This window comes from Hemiscyllium ocellatum, chromosome 22 (genome assembly GCF_020745735.1).
Source record: "Hemiscyllium ocellatum isolate sHemOce1 chromosome 22, sHemOce1.pat.X.cur, whole genome shotgun sequence".
Lineage (NCBI taxonomy): Eukaryota > Metazoa > Chordata > Chondrichthyes > Orectolobiformes > Hemiscylliidae > Hemiscyllium > Hemiscyllium ocellatum.
The window spans coordinates 31,873,426-31,894,868 of record NC_083422.1 but is presented as its reverse complement, the minus strand read 5'-3'; the positions used below and the strand labels follow the sequence as shown (position 1 = coordinate 31,894,868).

Genomic DNA, 21,443 nt, shown 5'->3' with positions numbered 1-21,443 from the left:
AAATGGGAAACATGTATCACATTAATGCTCCTGGCACATCAATATTCACCAGACAACCAATACTACCAGTAAAAGATAAATTGCTGTCACTTGATTTTTGTTTTGAATAATAGATATTTGGATAAATAGATATTTGGATTGAATTCTTACTCCTTTATATTTCAAGTGTTAAAGATTTCCTTAACATTGACATCCAGGTGTAGTCCTGAAGCGTGCCAATATTTTCAGTTAAGACAAGAGAAGGACCAGAAAATCTATGATGTTGCCAAGCTTGAGAGTTTGCTGGAACCTGCTTAAGTGCTATCTTATTTTCAGTATGTATTAGCTTCAGTTGAAACCATTAAAGAAATATTGATACAATTGAACTTACTGTAACTGGTTAATCAGCACTGCCTTTATTCCTTTGAAATTGCATTTTTTTCCATGTTTTGTTCAGCAATATTTTTCTTTTGCTGCTCTACTTTAAGCAAACAGTTTGCCAACAGGTCCAGGGAAGTCCCTGGACAGCTTGGCCCATTATTTAGTTCATGTACTGTGTAAAAAGAATAAACACTTATAGCAACTCAAATGTTTTAATTGGAACCAGCTTTGTTTAATATAATAATCTTATGAAGCTAATCTGTGCGCAAAACACAATTCTGACAGTCTTAAAGGAAAAAGTCTGATCCACCAATCCAGCTATGTCTCATTCACTATGTCAACTATTCTCCACTATTTAGCTTTATTTTTTTCCTGCTGATCTATCCTTCTTTTCCAAACATTGTTTCAGAAGAAAAACAAGACTTTTCAACAATTTTCTTTTCTCACTCTTAACAATTAGGTTTAGAAAATTGATTTTCTCATTGGCTGACTGTCAGCAATAAAACCCCAAAAGATTGGTCAGACTTGGCAGACATATGAATGCATCGTGCTGCTTTATTGCATTAACACAGGAAGGAGTCTGCCAAAGCCCTGGAATCTGAGACTAACCACATTGGAGATGAATTGTACAGCCATGAGTGCAACTGGGACTTGGATTAAAGAAATAATTTTTAAGATCATAACTCTAATTTAGTGATAGTCACCTTCAGCATGCATGAAAATGATGAGTCGCATTTTTCCTGTTTATATGTTTCAAAACATTCAAATGTAATGCAGTTACGATCATGTGGGAAGTGGCACTATGGCTCCCCTCTTTCTCTCCTCAATTGACCACAACAGGTGTTTTTTTTAAAGTATAGACTTGCCAATTCAGTGACTGTTTAACTGTTTAAATGCTGTGACCGACAAAGAAATGCACCAACAGGTTTTATAAGCTTTCCTGAAGAAAAGGGAGTAGTATTTATCGCACTTTGATCTAAATAAGAATTGTAAAAATGCTCCAACTCTCACATGCATATGTGTGTAAAGGTACACACGTACACATACAAGTATATTTTAAAGTGGGAAGATAGATTAAATATTTTAAAAATCCAAAGACATTATTTGTTTGTGGATTCAGTAGATTGGTGTTTTGGTTGGTTTCAGACTTGGCCTAATGGTCTTTCCTAATTCCTCTTCCAGATAATTCAAAGTTGTTCACAGTTGATTTCTGTCTAGTCTTCTGGTCACTTGATTTTTTTTTGACAATCCCCACTGCATATAAGCTGATCAAACAAGAGGCAGGGCTTACTTTTGCAGAATGGATTGATGGAGAAAGAGAGAGTGTTCACTCAGAGCCTTTCTTCTTTAGCATCTCTTCTACCTGGACTGGAGAAAAGGCGTTTCATTAAAATGTAATAGCAGGTTAGCTCAATACATCACACGATCATACTCCCACAAATTGACCAGTTCGTCAAACATAGTCACAGCACAATGATTCCAGGTCTGTAGTTCAAATATTATTGGATTGTGACTAGAAAAGTTCCTTTCTTTACCAGAGTCTTCATCCGAAGTGATTGTATCTAAAGAGTTATTCCATACAGAGTTGATAGGCATGTGCTGTCTGGATGTTTTATGAATGAATCAGGCACTGGGACATTCACATTCCTCCAAACTAATTGTCTTTGGTGGGCTCTGCCACACAGCCTAACTCCATTTTAATGGTTTTGTAACTTGGAGGTTGGAGTTATGTAAATGTACAGCCATCTTAGAAGCTGCTATTTTATGTCACAAACATTATTATTCAATCTTTTAATTCTTGACCAGTAGGTTTAGGCCAATAATAGCTTAATTTTGTTATTAAAAATAGGATTTGTAATTGTGCTTTGAAATTCACTGGTAATTAGGTGTCTATCTAACTCCAGTTAATGTTGTATGATGAATGGTCACTTTGGTAGAAGGTATCTAGGCCGAAAGTAAAGTGATAATATCATTGGAGAAAAGGATAAAACATTGACAGCTGTGAGAGAAGGAAGGTGAGCAGTGGAAGGAAGAGCTGCAAACCTTCATCTAAAATTCATGTGCCACTTTTACCCATTTGTTTCTGACTTAAGGTCTCGAGTACTTAACTGACTCACAGCTGAAAATATATTAGCAACATCAGAGAATTGTTAACTCTGCAGTCCAAGGGATTATGGTTTAAAACAGGTTTCAAAATGTATTGGCATTAACCATGTACAATTCTGATATTACCCGTTCTATGGTTTATATCAACTGATAACTAATTGATATAACCTTGTTCTGAGATTAACAGGGATTAGTTCCAGCTCTCTGGATTGTTAAAAGACCTCTTCCCTGGGGATGGCCAAAAGAGGCTGCATGCCAGCTTGGACAGGCCTTGCATCAGAGTTTAGTGCAGTGCCCAAGTGAAATGAGACCACCCCAGCAATGCAGGGAGAAGGTCAATGATCTACTGTACTCCACAAAGTAAGGGGCCACCATCTCTCTGTGCCACCCCACAGGGCCAGCACTCATTCCAACCCTGCCATTGCACTTGCATCTTACGCAGGCTGATGAGTTATAGCCCTCACTATCACATGCACCATATCAACTAAGTCCCCAGTGAGTGATTCATAAGTGAAGAGAGCAGAAAGAGTTAGTAGTTTGGCAGAGTGAGGTGGGGGTGAGCTTTCAGTTGATATGGTGCACGTGACCAGTGACTGTTTTTAATGCCCACTTCCATCATAATCTGTTCCTCTCTTTGGCCCCCATTGTATGAAAGGCTGGACCACAACTAAGAGACCCAACAGTGGTTTGGCAGGGTTGGCCCTGACCCCTCCACCACATCCTTACCTGCAGCCAGATGAAACAAAGAGGCTGAACAGACCCAAAGGCAGAAGGGAGCGATATCCCATTTCTTCCAAATCAACAGAGTCAATCACAAAACAGGCTCCCTGCACCCTGGCTACAGATATTAGGCTCTGGATCAGTGGTGCTGGAAGAGCACAGCAGTTCAGGCAGCATCCAACAAGCAGCGCCTACACCAAGATGTAATAGGAGGGAGAGGAAGGAGAAAACATACTGAGGGCATATAGCTGACCTGGCTGCTATTTATCATTGTCAATAACATATCACTTTTGTCAATATATTTTCACTTCACTGTTACAACGTCCTACTATAGTATAACATTCGTTATCAGACATGGTTAAGTCTCATCCACATGAGAGATGAGCAGTGTCTTCAGTCATCTTGAGAATGTAAGAAGTTGAAATCACAAAGTATTGCTCATCTCTCACAAGCAACCAACTATTTGAGGGCAGATAGCCTCAGACAGCAGGGTGTCTTTGAAACTGGACATAGAGGACTGTAGCCAATACATCACCCATTAATGTACCAAGATTGAGGTTAACTGTAAAGTGGAGAAATTGTACTGGGGCCTGGTTTACACTTATCCTTCCACATGGCTACCTACCTCGTGAGTGAGAGTATGGAATCAGTCCATCTCTGTGGGTAAAGGATCATTCTAGTCCTCAGCTTTTCAAGGGAACATAGTGCCATTCAAAGTTGGGAGATGTACAGAAGATAGTTCACTTGTCACTGTCCCTCATGGTCATACAGTCATAGAGTCCTACAGCACGGCGACAGGCCTTTTGACCCAAACTGATCCATGCTGACCAATATGTCCATCAACACAAACCCCATTTCCCTGCACTTGGCCCATCTTCTTCTAAACTTTTCCTACCCACATATTTGTCCAAATGCCTTTTAAATGTTTTTAACCTACCCACCTCAACCTCTTCTGCTGGCAGCTCATTCCATATGTGTACCACTCATGTTTTAAAAAAAAAGCTGCCCCTCAGGTTCCCTTTTATTCTTTCCTCTTTAACTTTAAACTGATGCCCTCTGGTCCTCAATGCCCCGTACCTGGGAAAAAGACTGAGTGAAATCACCCTATCCATGCCTCTCATGATCTTATACACCTCTCAGTCTCCTATGCTTTAGAGAAAAAAGTCCTGGCTTGTCCAACCTCTTCCTATAACTTAGACCAGCGAGTCCAGGCAATATCCTTGTAAATTTCTTCTGCACTCTTTGAGGTTTAATCACATCCTTCCTATTACAAAGTGACCAAAACTGAACACAGTACTCCAAGTGCGCCTTCACCAACATCCTGTATAACTGCAACACAACTTCCCAACTTCTTTACTCAATGCCCTGACTGATGAAGGCCGGTGTGTCAAAAGCCTCCTTCACTGTTCTGTCTATATGTGACTCCACTTTCAGAGAACTGTGAACCTAAACTCCAAGATCCATCTGTTCCACCCCACTCCTTAAGGCTTTAACATTCACCATTAAACTCCATTTCCCATATCTCTGCCCACTTCCCCAGCTGATCAAGAATGTGCTGCAATTTCTGATAACCTTCTTTACTGTCTATAATACTGCCTCATCGGCAAACTTACTAATCATGCCGTGTACATTCTCATCCAAATCATTGACATAAATAACAAACAGCCATGGGCCCAGCACCGACCCCTGAGGCACTCCACTAGTCACAGGCCTCCAGTCTGACAAACATCCTTTCACTATTACCCTTTGCTTCCTACTATCAAGCAAATTTTGTATCCAGTTTGCCAGCTTTCCCTGGATTCCATGCGATCTAACCTTCCAGAGCAGCCTACCATGTGAAGTCTTATCAAAAGTTTTACTGGAATGCAAATCGACTACGTCTACTGCCCTACCCTCGTCAACCTTCTTGGTCATTTCAAAGAACTCTAACAAATTTGAGAGGCATGATTTCCCACTCACAAAGCCATGCTTCTACTCTGAATCAAACCCTGACTTTCCAAATGCATGTATACCTTATCCCTTAGTAATCTTCAGTAATTTACCTATCACAGATGTTAGGGTTACTGGTCTATAGTTCCCAGGCTTTTATTTGCAGCCCTTCTTGAATAATGGCACAACATTCACTACCCTCCAATATTCTGGGACCTCAACAGTGGCTAACAATGATGCAAAAATATCAGCCAGGACCCCTGCAATTTTTTTTCTCTAGCCTCTTGCAGTGTTCTTGGATATATCTGGTCAGGACCAGGAGATGTTTCCACCCTCATACATTCTAATACAATCAATACCACCTCTACTGTGATATAGACTGTCCCCAAGATATCACCACTAACTTCCTCAAGTTCCCATGTCTTCATGTCTTTATCCATGGTAAATGCAGAGGAGAAATATTCATTGAGAACCTTGCCTATCTCCTGCAGTTCTACACATACATGTCCAATTTGGTCCTTGAGGGACCCTATTCTGTCTCTAGTTATTCTTTTTCTTTTAATATGCTTAAAATACCTCTTTCAATTCACCCTAACCTTCTCAGCCAAGACTATCTCATGCCCATTTTTCACCCTCCTGTATTTCCTGTATATCTCTAAGGATCTCAGCTTCCTGTACCTTAACCACGCCTCCTTTTTCCTGTTTAAAGCCCGACTTCTCCTCCAGGGTTCCCTATTCCTGCCAACCTTACCCTTTACCTTCACAGGAACGTATAGACCTTGAACTCTAGTTATCTCACTTTTAAAGGCTTCCCACTTGCTGAAGATCCCCTTGCCTGCAAACAAAATACTCCAATCAACCCCTGCAAGCTCCTGTCTAACTCCATCAAAATTCACTTTGCCCCAATTTAGAACTTGAATCTGTGGAACCAGATTTGTGTCTCTCCATAAATATTTTAAAATTAATGGAACTGTGGTCACTTGTCCTAAAGTGTTCCCCCAGTCACCTCCTACACCTGTCCTTGCCCTATTTCCCAAGAGTAGGTCAAGTTTTGCCCCTTCCCGAGTAGGACCCTCTATATACTGTTTGAGGAAACTTTCCTGAATGCACTTAACAAATTCCACCTCATTAATGCTTTGGCTGTCCCAGTCAATGTTAGGAAAATTAAATACTATGACAACCCTATTGCTCCTGAAAGTCTCTCCAGTCTTTCTACATATTTGTTCCTCTAATTCCAACTAACTATTTGGGGGCCTATAGTACAACCCCAGTAATGTCCCTTCTTATTTCTTAGCTTCAGCCACAAAGCCTCACTGGATGTTCTTTCAGTTATTTAATCTCTGATTACTGCTGTGATACTTGCCTTAATCAAAAATACAACTCCCCCTTCCCTCCTTTCACTACCTCTGTCCTGCCTAAAGCATATTATGCTGCCAGTCCTGTCTCTCCCCGGCCATTCTGTAATATCCCAGTCCCACATACCTTTCCACACCCTGAGTTCATCAGCTTTACCCCTGTCAACCCTCTTCTATGAAAATACATGCAGTTCAATCCAACAGGCATTCCTTGCTCCCTGTCATGTTCCAATCAGACCTGTCTCTTCAACTTACTATTTCTGATTACTGTATTTCCTTGCACTTGCTTCCTGCTGTTGAGGATTCCATCTCACCCCAACCACTCCCCCTCCCCCCGTCCCCATCTCTAGTCAAAAGAAGTTCCTCAGGAGGGCCTTCGCTGCACATCACTCAGATGTCAGATCCTGATGGATGCTGTATCAACTACCTAATGTTAGTGCTGTGCAGTGTTGGTGCACAGTCTCATTGCTGCTTTATCCCCATGGTCATATAGGTCAGCTTTGGTGTAGATACTTTAAAAGATCATCACTCACTTCCAGACAATCACATGGATAATGGCATATCTATTCTGTAATACAAAAGATCAAGGATTGCAAAAATAACAACGTCCACATAACCTTTGTGCTAAGCAGGTGTTACTTGGCAGGTTACCAACAGAGTCTCAAGTCTGGAAGCAGATAGCTATAAGTGTGTCTCAAGCTCTGTGATTCATTGTTCTGTCATGTTTTCTTAGAACGTCCTAGTCATCAACCTCATCTTCCTTTTCTGAAATTTACTGTTGATCTCCCATTTTGTCTGAACCCAAGACACCACTTCCTTTGTCATCTCCGGATATGAAGGGTGCAGAATGCCACAATAATGATGTCATTGTCTGGGCTAGAATGTAAGGCCATGGCACTACAGCCTCATCAAAACGTGACCAGCACTTAGCAACATTCTGTGTCAATCTGAGGGTTTTTGAAGGAGTCATGAGGCACATTTGGAAAGGATGCCCCGTGTCTCCCATCAGCTGTCCCTTTATGGATGTTCTGCTGCTTCTTCCTTTGGAGGCTGTGTCGCAGCCACGGGAGATTGCTGTTCTTACTGAGTTTTATTGAAGGCGTTCTCATCACTGTTTCCTTCAGTGTACTCTTCACTGAATCATCCAGGCCACATGGACTTCAGCCATGACATTCTCTTTATGAGCTCCATGACCAAATGATCTCTGAGGAATGTGAGAAACTTAATGCAAATTTATTGAAGGAACTCCTGAACCTTCACATCCGTCATAGCACTATGCTCTCACACAGTGTTTAATGGCGGCTTCCCAGGAATTTAATAGTCATGACTTATTAGAAAATTTCTAGGACGTTTTATTGAACTGCATGGTGGACAACCAGAGTTTTTATACTCCATAGGGCGTACAACCTATCATAAAACCATCCCCTTCCCTAAAACAAAAGGTTGCCAGCCACATCACAACCTAGATCATGCTTACATTTCAATATGAGAATAAGAGAATCTGTCCACTGTGATATGTTGTCTTCATGTTGCTGTGGTTGCCAGTTGGGAACTTCATATTCGGCTTTTGTTTTCCTTGTTATCGCACATCTTGTCTAGCTTGTTTATGTGCACAATGGCGTGGTCATGATTGCTTGATGCAGTCGTTTCAACATGCATTCTTGGACAATGAATTATCTCGTTAAAGGCAGAGCAGACTCGATGTGCTGAATAGCCAACCTCTGTTCCTGCATTTTATGTTATTATGACTTGCCAATGAAGTGCAAACTGAAGGCCAATAGGTAGCATTGACTTCATCCATGAAGGCATAGTTACTGCAATTGCCTTTAGTATAGCCTTAAAATAAAAGCTTTTTACTCAACCTCCAAGAAAGAAGGTAGCAATTTATTTCGCTTATTTTACATGCAGTAGCAGCCATTTTACATAATTATTGTGAGTTGACTTTCAATCTAACAGTTTGAAGTTCCAACTAGTGTTATGTGTGCAAAATAAACTGGGAGCAATTCAAAACACATCAGGGATGAGAAATGCTCACCAAATGAGAGATTTCTGAGTTTTAGATGAGACATTTCACAATTTGATTTTTTTTCCCCAACTTCTGTCTCCTCCTTTCCACGGCCATTCTCATGTGCACCATGGGAACACAGGCTTTCTTCTGTGGATGATCCAGCCTATTGCCTCCATTGGCTGCTTTGCACACCACCTGACCTACAGCAATCATTGTTGAGCGTGTGTTGCTAGAAACACGCAGCAGGTCAGGCAGCATCCGAGGAGTAGGAAAGTCGACGTCAGCCAGGAAAGGGCTGATGAAGGGCTCCGGCCCAAAACATCGACTTTCCTGCTCCTCGGATGCTGCCTCACCTGCTGAGCTTTTCTAGGAACACACTCAATTTGGATCCTCAGCATCTGCAGATCTCACTGTCTCCACAGCAATAATTGATCGAGTAGGATGAGCAAGACTCCCTAGTCCCTATAGCTTCGCTTGTCTCGTGTCAGGAGTGTGCTGCTGGTCAGGCATTATTGCTGCGTCTTATTGTGTTCGAGGCAGAGGGCACAATGGTTGTTTCCTCCAGACTTGGAGTACAGGGTGTACAAAGTAAAGCACTTGCCTCTGAATTATGGTACTACCAGAGAAACTGACTGCATTAAATAATAACTCATTTAGGAAATCACAACCACGATCTTAAAAAAAAAAGCTGTGAAGGTTTAACTGAGACATCACATGGACGAGACAGGAAAGTGGCACAGTGAAGACAGAGTAGAGAACACCGCCATCCCCCAGGATCCTAACATCACAGGTTCATATCTCCTTTCCAGCAGTGGGTAGAAAGGTCAGTGATCACTTTTGGTTAATTCTGTCCACTTAGCATAAAAGACAAAACCATCAGCTTTAGCGTGTCAGTCTCTGGGGTCAAACGCTGTACAAGGGCACAGTTTTAAAAAATGAGACCCCTGAGGGCATTTGGCACCTCAGTTACATGTTGCCGTTACCAGATAATTTATCTGGAGAGTTGAATTGTGATGTGCTCCAGTCCCACAGTGTCAACATTGTGCCCACAGCCCCACAAAATATGAGTAAAAAAACTTCCTCCCTGCTGATTCATTGTTGGCACAGAGGTTCCGAGAGGTAGGAAGTTCAGTTTTTGAACTGTTAGTTTGTAGTAGCAGGCTTTGTTGCCCATTCAATGTTGTGCTCTCTCATACTAAACCAGGGTGCCAGGGTGAATAATCAGATTGTGCCGTGACATTGTTTAAATTGATTGCTGAAGTTTCTGCTTGTGAGGATCCACGTGAGGAGAAGTTCAATAAACTATCGATCAAATCCCATTGCCTCACCCCTAATCAAGTGACTGGTTTTGAATAAAAGGTTTCAGTCCACCCTGAACACAAAATGGCTGAACTGGAAAAGAATCACAGCCCCCAGCTATGTGCAGGGCTGACATGAGCATCTGTTTGTGTTAGCTCTGAGATGAAGGAGATATGAGCTACTCATCACCCGGGGATCATTGATACTTCAGTTAGGTTCATACTCTGTTCCTTTAACTGTACATACAAAAGGTCCTAAAACAGTTCTGTACAGTCTTTGCAGAGAGAAAGACAGCAACTCATTGGAATTTGACATTCCTCAGAGCTTCCCTATTACTTTCTACTCAAACAGGTAACTATGTACATTCCTTTGGAGGTAACAAAAGGGGTCTGAGAATGAACAGCCCCTCATTACATTTTGGCAGAAAGACCTTAGACATTGGTCTTTCCCCACTACACCTTGATGGCAGCTGCCCAAAACTTCTTGCATCCCTCAGCAAATAGTCCTGGACTTAGGAATGTCCCCATCTCTCAAGGTCAGTTCTTTGCATTCGAAGACCAACAAGTTGCGGACAGACCCAAGAGCGTCTCTCACCATGTTGATTGTGCTCCAGGCTAAACTGATGTTTTTTTTAGTGTGCGTCCTAAGAAATGGATCATTGAACACAAGGTCCTTCATCTCCTCCTCTTCCTTTCACTTCCACTCCCCCTCCCACCCCCGCTTCCCCTACCAATCGATATAGAAGACAGTTTAGGTGACTGCAGTGATGCAGACTTGGGGAATGGACCAGACCTGCACTACATAAAACAATCAGAGTATCTCACAACTAATGACCAGGTTTTCACCCTCACTGGAGAGGGAGCAATGCTCCCATAAACCCAGTTTCTGAATCCCCTTGACAATATGCTCCGCCCAAATTTTTGTGTGCTCCACAGACCCTCTGAGCCATGTTCCCAGTGCCTTCAAGTAATCTGTTCTGACGGTGAAGGCCTCCCTCTTGCCTCAATTTACCTTGGCTCCTGAGGCCAGTTCAGTTTGGTTGCAGACACTAATGCGTCAGTGCACTGACATGGATCTAAGGAGAAAACAGTGACATCATCCATGGAACCTGCAGCAATCCAGGAGGATCCTCTTCATGAAGAATTCCAGCTAACCAGTATGGCTTCCTCCAGTTTCTTCACAGTCACCTTGACTGTGTTCTGGGCAACCTGACAGAGGCTCCTCTGCTCTGTTGACTGGATACTGAATTGGTGTTAGGCTGAAGCCAGCATAAAGATTCACCAATAACAACTCAGCTCAGTCAGTAATCCTCCAACATCCAATCACAATCCAAAGATAATCTCAAAATCCTCTGATAACTCGCAGCTCAGAACTTACTCTTGATCTTAGCCAAGAGACCAAGATGTGTTTGATGGTGACATGTTGCTGTAAGACATCATGCTATGCATAGGTTCAGTTCCCCCCCCCAGCTGAGGTTATCATTGAAGGCCCCATCTTCTTGACCTCATGGTTTATTTCAAAGTCTCAGTGCTGTTCAAAGGTTTGTTGGTCTGCAATTCCGGTTTACATTAGTTAACAGGTGAAAAATCCACTAATTAACTCACTATCACCTGTAGTAGTTTAGATTAGATTAGATTCCCTACAGTGGAAACAGACCCTTCAGCCCAACCAATCCACACGAACCCTCCAAAGAGGAACCCACCCAGACCCATTTCCCCTCTGACTAATGCACCTGACACTATGGGCAATTTAGCATGGCCAATTCACCTGACTTTGAACCATGGGAGGAAACCGGAGCAAAACCCACACAGACACTGGGAGAATGTGCAAACTCCACACAGACTGGAATCGAACCTGGGACCCTGGTGCTGTGAGGCAGCAGTGCCAACCTCTGAGCCACTGTGCCACCCCATTTATTAAATGGTTGCTACCAGAATTTAATGTAGAAAGTGGTCAGACACGAAATGGCCAATAACAACATTAAATCTCCTTTATCCTGAAGTTGTTCATAAAATACTTTGCCCCATACACTGTGTAATATTAATGTTAACTGATTTTATATAAATGCAATGGTCCACATTGTCAGTGGTAGTCGAAGGTAAGCTAATGAAAAGCAAATGCATCTATCCACTTTAAGTTTAATAATTCAACACATTTGAAGTGTCCTATGAAATATTTTCACTTACTGCAGATTATATGATTCCTTGTCACAAAAAGTTCTGATCTTTTTGGCTTTGGCTACTAATGTTCAGACATTTTTGTCAAATGTCTGTTTTCATCCTTCAACACATGCCATTGCACTTCATAAATCCAGGAAGCTTAATCTTCAAACTGCAGGAATTTTGCTCATGGTTTACAAACTACACATCAAACCAAAAACATTTGTAAAATCTGATCTTCATTAATAGTGAAAGTAAGAAAATGCCAACTGACTTGAGTTTACTCTGCAGTAGTCCCCTGTTTCCTATTCGGTTTTAGTTTTTAGTGTTGAACCTTTTCAACCGGTTGCTTTGCAATAGCCTATTAGCCAAGTTTGATGAACTCTTGTTGTAATTTTGAGAAGTTAGTCTTATCCCAGTAATTTAGTATCTTTCAACTTATATGTCAGCTCATTTTAATTTGGCTTTGTAAGGATTAGCATTATTGTATGACTGATCTGTCTTTAAACAGTTCTGTCACCCCATGATTGAACACAGGCACAAATACCTTAGACTCCAGAACAAAGTTAGGCATTGTGCCATTCTCTAAATATACTGTAAGGAATGTGTCAGACAGGATGGAAAACACCATCATTGTATGTTGAAATTTATTCTTCACAACCACCTAGAACATTAAGTAAATCGAATAAAAGACAGATTGGATGGTTATACTTTAAAAGAATTGAAATTCTGTGGTGCAATGAATTGAAATGCAGTTGACATCTTTCACTGAATAAAAGCTGTTGGAAAGCTTATTTTGGCTTGTGACTAAAGCTGACGAAGCTGCACACTGCTGTGAATGTGTCTATGATCTCAGCTCTGTATGTGGTGTCCTCTTATTTCACTCGTATGTGACATTTCTTTGTACAAATGAGCTCTTTGTCTTCAGATTGCTGTTTTGTTCTGTCGCACTCAGGATTTAGAAGCCAGTAGGTGTGACTTAGCCTTGGGCAGACGGTAGCAGATTTGTCTCTGGTTTTAGCCATGGAAATTCCACATCAACCCCAAACTCAGTCTTTCTTAGGATGACAAGATAAAGGAGTGTGCACTTGCTTGGCAGACTTTTCTCTGCACGTTATGATAACATTCAGGATCCCAGTGAGCAAGCTTGTAATTCCACTGATGTCCGTTTTTTGCAGTTAAAGCAAATATTAGTGACTTGTCCTTTTAGCTCTAAGACCTGAATTCATATTGTTTGGAATAAACAACTGAAAATCGTCTTTCCCAATTATTAGATCTCACCCTGGGGTGATTAGAATATGGCCTCTCCTCTAATTCCCAGGGGGTTTGTGTGCTACTTGTCTTCTCTGTGCCTTCATTTAACATTTTTAGCACAAAGCAGAAAGAAAGGAGCAGTCTGACTGATCAATCATGTCCAATGCTTTAACTAGCTCCTCTCATTTTTCCCCTCAACCTCCCTCACTAGAAATCAGTGGGTTTCTAAAAAAACAATCAATGAAACCTGGCAATTTGAGGCCAATTCTTTTTCTTCAAAGTCCATCTCCTTTTGAGTAAATTCAGGGACTGTGGCCTAGCTATAGGAATTGATTACCACATCAAGTTACAGTTGCAAAAGTTTAATGTCACAAATGATGCCAAAAGTCAAGGTTGTTTTACTCTGTGCTGTTTTCACTGCTCAAGACCAAATGTTAGGTAATTATTTGGTGCACAACCTGAGATATCCTTTTGTATGGTTACATTCTGCATAGTATTCAGCTGAACACAAAGGATATTCGCATACTTTCCTGAAACTTCAAATGTCATGCTACTAGGCTGCTGTTAGGCTTTTAACCATTCTTTTGTTCTGTCCAACCGTAAATACATAATACTTACAATTGCCTAGATTGGAAAACCCTATTCCACAACAGTGAAGGTATTAATATTACCCACAGTATTTAAAGTTCAGGCCTGGTTCATGACCATTCTCAATTATCCATCTCTGGAATTGTGCTTTAAACATTTGAAGTAATTTGATATCTCAAATTCTGGAATTCTGTACTCTTAAACACGTGTATTGCCTGCTGCCAAAAGGATGCTCATAGCTATTTTGTTTCCTCAAAGCATTCTGTTCTGTACTTGGTGACATTTTCCATTTTTGGCAAGTTTATGGTTTGCTCCTCCATTATCCCCAATTCTTTACATATTCTGCAACGTGGACGAGCCAGACTTGGTTACTTTTCTAGTTTTAGATCCACTTTTTATGCATGTGATACCTTTCCTTGGATATATTTACAGTTCCACACTCTCAGTCCTTTGTAAAAAATGATTAAAACTATTTCTTGAAAATCTCTATCATTCTTTTGCTCAAATGCAAGATGATCCATTGTTGTCTTTGAGTCCAGCTTTTTGTTTGTACTTATAAAAATCGCTTATTGTTTTCTTGATATTTACTTGTCAACCATCTTTAATATTCTCTTTTAGTTTTCAGGATTTCTAATTTTCCTTTCCATTTGTATCTCTTAGAGTTTTTTTTTAACTTCTGCTCCCTCCCATTATTATTGTATGCCTCTAGAACATATAGCTTGATTTTTGCATAACCATTTTTTTATTAATCCATGGAAATTCTATGTTTTTATTCCATTACTTCCAGTCAAAATATTTCTCCCGGTGTGAAGTTGCAGTATTTGTGCAGTAGATATGAACTAATTCCACCACAGAAAGTTAAGTCAATCATTTCAATTCTTATATCTCCTTTCAAGGATGTAATAAATATTAAGTGCTGCCAATCAACCACTGAAAGTGAGCTATTTCAAATGTGAACTCTTAATCCATCAGGTTTTAACTTTGTAGACTTTTTAAAAATCAAATATTACTTTTTAATTTTTTATTTCTTTCTGGCAATCCATCCTGTATTTCTTTCCCATCTCTTTATCTTCTTGTGCACTACGTTCTCATTGTTAAGTTCACAACTCATCAAACTGGTTAAGAAGATGAACAATTGCTTATCCTGTTCACTCGCATTCTAGATACCTGGTTTCCCTCTCAGCAACTTGCACATTATCAGCAACTTTTCATTAAAAAATGTAAAATCCTAAACAAGCAAGGCCAAATCTAACCAAGAGCATATATGCTATTAGATGCCTTAATAGTGGAAATTATCGAGTTTTGAGAAGATTTGTAGCTCGGGTTGAGGTTTTGGATGTAGGTTTGCTTGCTGAGCTGAAAGGTTCATTCCCAGACATTTTGTTACCTAGGTAACATCTTCAGTGGATCTCAGGTGAAGCTTCTGGAAATGTCTGGAAATGAACCTTTCAGCTCAGCGAGCGAACCTACATCCAAAAGTGGAAATTATGGTCAGTATATCAGTTTTCCAGCCATTTGACCTGAACTCCATTACCTTCCACCTAATTTAGTTATATGATCGTTCAAAACATTTAGGCTAGATTCTTTTCTATTTGTTACGTGAACCAAGACAATGGGTAGCCATATCTCAGTGTATTCCTATTTTCTGGTTAATTATTCAGAACTGCTGAACCCTTGTTTATCAAGTATGCAATGCACTGCATTATTTTAGATAGCACTCTACAAAAATCACATCAGACTTTTATTCTAGCCTACTTTGCTTAAAAGAAGAACCTGGAACAAATGCGGTCTATACAGAATGAACAGGACTTAGCTAAGCAGAGCTAGATCAATGTTTTCCCTGAATCTTTCCCAGTGTCATGGGGAAAATTTTAATATAATATAAATTAAAGTTTTAATGGTATATTAAAATTTATGAGGTAAGGGAGGAATGGAACAAACAAAATAAGCGATTCTTCTAAAAGAAAATACAGTAAGATTGCAAATGAAAATTATGGTAATGTAAGAATTGACAAAGTAGACGGATTAGGGATAAAAAGCTGGAGGAAACTCAACACGTGTGGAGATAGAAACAGACTAAACATTTCAAGTCTGTAGAATTCCTCTTCAGAACTCAATTTCCAACATTCACAATAATTTGTTCTTAATAGTAAGTTTAAACAACTTGTTATTCCCAGTTATTATATTAGAAATGAAAGAGAATGGATATGATAATGGTATTAATAAGACCTTTTCTACAGTGCTGGGCAATAAAAAAAATACTGGGCAGATGGGACATAGATAGATTTAGAAACAGAGCGTGAAATTGTACACTTCTCAATGTGCGTTAGAAACCATCAAGCAAACTTATAGTCAACTTAGAGAGATGGAAGAAGGTGGTAATAATACTGGTTGACTTAACTTTCCCTGGATAAACTGGATAAAGATAATATATGTAGTCAAAGTAAGAAATGGGGAGTCAGCAGCAGAGAATTAGTGTAAACAAGTCAATTTACATTGATGAATTTAGTAGTTTCAAAGGTTCAATATGTCATGTAGTGTCAGAAATGGGAAGTATTGTAGTAACGATAGATTTATATGTTTCAACGATCAGTGTGTTCTTTGACAAACAGGAAAGAAAGTGGGACAATTATTTGATGCACAGAGAACAACTGGGAAATAGTGAAAACAGCTTGTGTGGTTCAATGTCAAATTGGAAAGAATAACATCAAGTTTAAAAAAAATTAAGATACTAAGCCAGACACCAGTGGCATTCAATGAGATGAGAAGTGATCTGACCCCAAAAATTGGCAGAAAAGTTAGCAAACAGCATGTTGGATCAGTATGAGGATTATTTAAATATTAAATGAATATGTTCTGTGCAAATTGAGTAATTAATGTTTAGAATTTCTTAGTGAAGTAGAGACTAAATTTGAACCTAAGTTTAAGTAGTGGTAGATGTAAAAATTAAAAATAGGAAAAGTAAGATTAGTTGAGAAATAGAAAAAATGTGTTTGTGGAGGTGGAAGCAGAAATTCAAGTTAAATGTAATATATAAAAAGATTGGCAAATGATTCTTATTTGTTTCTCTATCATATAATATACTAAAACATTTTTTCATAAAATATGCACAGAAAGAATTGAGGGTGCATTCTCATCTGGCTGATTAAGGTATAATGGTGGAATTAAATGGTTTTCCAAATGATGGAAATTAGAGCAGAGTGTAGAACAATTGTGAGAAATAACTCTCAAAGCTCTTCCAAACCATTACCATATTTTTACTTACAAGCCAGATGACTGTATCTTTCTGATTAGTTCTTCAGGCAAGAATTTCCATTTGTGCTTTTTATCAGTTCGAGCATCCTTACGTGCACTGTGTGTTATTGCGGAATCTTGTAGTCAAGTAGGCATGTCACCAGTTCCTTTTGTTATTCTCCAAAAGCTATGCAGAATTTCCTAACAAAGTGTAGAATCTTAAGTACAAATCCTTAGGAAATAAAATTTAGAGAATTAAGAAATAAGAAGCCCAGTATTACAGATCTTCAAAAGTACAAAATCATAGTTAATAAATTAGAAAAATAAAGAGATAAGAAGTTCAGTGTAATAGTCCTTCCATAGTAATATAATAAAGAAAATAAGGAATTTTAAAAGAGGAGAATTCAAGACAAAGTCCACATAGTCCATTTCATGTCTCTAGACCCGTGGGCCTAACCTCGCTGTTGGAATCTCTGGCCTGAACCAGCATGATGCCAAAGAAAACGCTGCATGGAATCACAGACTGACCAGTTAAATAGTCATATTAAGCTAGAGGACTGAAGAGTAATCAGTGCACTAACCTTCCAGAAGTGAAAGTCATTATATATTTATTAGTTTATTTTTTATTTGTACATAAAACTTTGAATTCATAATTTGAGATACAATTCATTTAGCATTATTTAATTTAGGGAAGAACAAGCAGCCTGCCATTGTTAAAGTCAAATTTCGCAAGTTTGAAAGTGACTGAATGTGTAGATAAAGGGAATGCAGGAATTTATTATGGATGTATTTCAGAAGGTATTTGATAATATGTACCTTGGGAAATGTATTACAGACTTTCAAGTGAACAGGTTATGATTAAATTTGACATTGTGTAAGGAAAGTCAGTTGACGAATGGGAAATAGAAGATTAGGTTTAATAAAATCAAATAAGGCAAGTGTATCTTAACAATGCAAGTGCTATAAGAATAGATATAGTAAGATACTGTACAAAAAGGTACTGTACTTCTTTTGCAGTAGTAAGGTGGTACATCCATCCTGTTGGCCAAGAAATTGCAAACAGAACTAATTGTGTGACTACTTAATAGGAAAGTGGTGTGGTGTTTATTCTTGGGACATGCAATGTCTATTCAGCTCTTCCAGTCTGCTGCTGACAGGTAAGCCATTCCAGCTTCTTAGCTGATATTTGGTAATGGTGAGTGCAGATGGTTCTGCTTGTAAGACTGTTCAGCTGAGATTTAACTCTTTGAGGAAGTATAAAGAGAGTTTACTTTTCTCTGAGATAGCATCAGTTTCTGGTTTCTTTTACCATCTGGTTAGTTTTATTGAAACTGTCACTTACTGCTATTTTTTTCATTGTTGAACCAAACTGTCACTTTTATTCAATATGTTTGTACCATTTCAGTGTGCTGTTCAGCAATGTGCACAAAATTTTGCATATGTATTCTACTATATCACTCACAATGAATTACGATATAGAAAAGAATGTAAATTTTCCAATGCAGCATTCAGCTAAAGGTCGACAGTAGTTTGAATTCTGCTTCCAAGACTTCATTCCATGTAGGATAACTATATTTCATGGCAATTTAAAAACCATCCTAAACAATTGTTCTGCTGAATAATTAAGGCTAAATAGTTCATATGTTTGGTTTTTACAAAATTGAGAATGAAACTTAATAATTTTAGCATCTCAGATGCAAGATAATCGATCATTTCCTCTCTTCTGAAACTCTGCATGGTATACAAAGAGTGATGTGGAGGAGCCAAAAGTGTGTAAATACATTTCAATTATTGGTGCAAAATATGAATTTATAGAGGATGGTGGTTATTAGCAGTGCCACTTACACAAGACCATAGCTTTCACCAAAGACTGAAACTTCCTCTCTCACTTTTTGGCCCTCCCCATCACAGTACACCATGCAATTCCCCTTTTTTCTGTCATTTCAAACCATGTAAGGAGAATGGCAATATTTTTTTAAAAACAGGCAAGTTACAAAGGGATGTTAAATCAGTATTTCACTTGCCTTTTTGTTGCAACAGTTGCTTCCATTAGCAAGCACCTGCCCTCTTGTTCAACTTAAAGACTCATTTTGTTTGTGTTCTTTCATTTCCTTCACCCTCTGCTTCACCTTTATACGTCCCAACATTAAACAGCTTGCTCAGACTAAATGAGCCGGCAGACAGGTTGTTCCACACTTCTGCATATGTTGAGAGTACATCGCTATCACAGTATCTTTTGTATTTTTCTGTGTTACAGATGGTGGTTGTTAGCAGTGTGCATTTAAAGGCACCATGGTGTTGATCTGTGCTTGTGATTTTGTCACATTATTGAGTTCCCAGTTTCTTCCAGTTACTGTAGAAAATGGTTGTTGTAGAAACAGGTACTTCCTATACTGGGGAAAAGAAAAGGGAACAATTCAAAGAGCCGTCTTACAGCACCTTTTCCAGGCTTCTGGTTTTGGATATGAACTATATTGATCTAGTCCAGGAGAAAGATCTTGCACCAACGTCTCGTTCCAGTAATATTTCATTTGAAGATAGAGTTAATTTTTGCGTGTACACGTAAAAAGAACTAATGATATCTGGTGTAGAACTGACTCTTAAAAAATAGCATTATATCATGCTTCAATGTAATCCACATTGTGAACAAATAAAGCCCATCTTAGATGCTGAATGTCATGTATAATTAATCACATAACGGACACTGTGTCTAGTAAATGTATTACTTTTCTGTGACTTTTACAGACCCTGTGACGAACAGCACCCAACAGTGAAGGCAGATGGATATGTGGACAATTTGGCACAAGCAGTCAAAATCCTTCTTGAACATTTACACTAGCAACTCGAACACTGGTATCCAAGAAACATCTGACAATGAACAAAGAATGTGAAGTCATTAAAAATTTACAAATTCATTGCCCTTTGGCTGTTCAGAGGTGGCGGGGGGGGGGTTACAGGCCCTTACAGAATTAGCATTGTTGTGGATTTGGTAATTGTTTCAAAACAGTAAATATCAGATTAAAGAATTTATGAAGCTGTTTTATAACTGCCTAAATGATGTACTTATATTGATTCTCATAAACCTATGTTATCTATGAATCATACTGTACAATCTTTACTAAAGAAGTGTTTTAATAAACCGAATATTGCTGTTTGCCATCAGACCAATGAGTAAAATGTAATGAAAAGCATACATTTCATTTTTTAAGATTTCTGTTACACTCCAACTGAGTTTGACTTGTATCCAGCTAGGTGGAAGAACTGTGCTGTCTCTTTAAAGATTCAGATGTGATGGGGAAAATAAGCTCCAACTCTGTTTTCGAATCTAACAACCAGAGAACATGCAATCCTAAATCATGAAAGCAAATTTGTCATTCAAAGGAAGCCCATTTTAAATGGCTAGAATAAGTGGTATTAGTGCAACTTGTAGTGCTTATTGAATTGCATATATATAGTTAGCTTAAAATAGGAAAAAAAACTATAAATTAGATATCATATGCAGTGTGAGCTTTGCTGAACTGGAACTGATAACCTTTAGGATAGTTTTGGTCATTTTAAAATTAACATTCAAAATTTATTGTTTGAATATCAATAGAAGGTTAATCCGTTTATTAGGGAGGGTAATTGGTGGACTGCTTCTGAGAGAATTTTAATTATTTTGCCTTGTAGGTGAGGCAGCATGCTGTCCCACAGCTAATTCTAATATTCTTATTATATTTGGGCTCTACTAAAATGTTTCCCTGTATTCACAGTTATTTGCATTTCCCTTAAAAACACCTAATGACTAAAAATCCCTATTTAAACATATCTAAGGTTGAGAGGATTGGATTAACATTATTTTTCTATTGAATATTCATTCCAGGTACCATATGTATTTTCACCACTCACTTTGCATCTCGAACAATACCTAGCCTAGCCAAAGGTCTCAAGAAAGTCTAATAGAGGACAAAATCATACAGCCATCAAAAGGCACTTAAAGCATATGAACAATGTGTGGGTATTTATATATCTTACAGTAATGATTTGCTGAGTGTAATGCTCATTAACTGCATGGATGTCTATGCCTGGAGTAGAAATTTCAGTGTTCTCTGTCGAAATATGCATATATGCATTGGATCTACATAGTGTGTATGGCAAGAAATAATGTATTTAGAACAAAACCAAGCATAATGCTGAAAGAAACTATTTTTATACATTCAAAACCATACACTTATTAAAGATGTCTCTGAACTAGTACAAATGGTGAAAAATGATCCAAGTGCTACAATAACTTCTGACTGACTTTTGCTGCATAACATGGAGAAAGTGAAGACTGCAGATGCTGGAGATCAGAGCTGAAAAATGTGTTGCTGGAAAAGCGCAGCAGGTCAGGCAGCATCCAAGGAGAAGGAGAGTCGACGTTTCGGGCATAAGCCCTTCCTGAAGAACGGC

At 38.9% G+C, this 21,443-nt stretch overlaps 1 protein-coding gene across 1 annotated transcript in view; it reads left to right on the top strand.

Moving 5' to 3' along the window:
* Nucleotides 1-20,170, top strand: part of lhpp (phospholysine phosphohistidine inorganic pyrophosphate phosphatase) — a 169,953-nt gene extending 149,783 nt beyond the window's left edge. Inside the window, exon 7 of the mRNA XM_060842424.1 lies at nt 19,758-20,170. Within this exon, the coding sequence (XP_060698407.1) occupies nt 19,758-19,851 (94 nt within the window). The 3' untranslated portion in view covers nt 19,852-20,170. The remainder of the gene's footprint in view (nt 1-19,757) is intronic.
* The last annotated feature ends 1,273 nt before the right edge of the window (nt 20,171-21,443 follow it).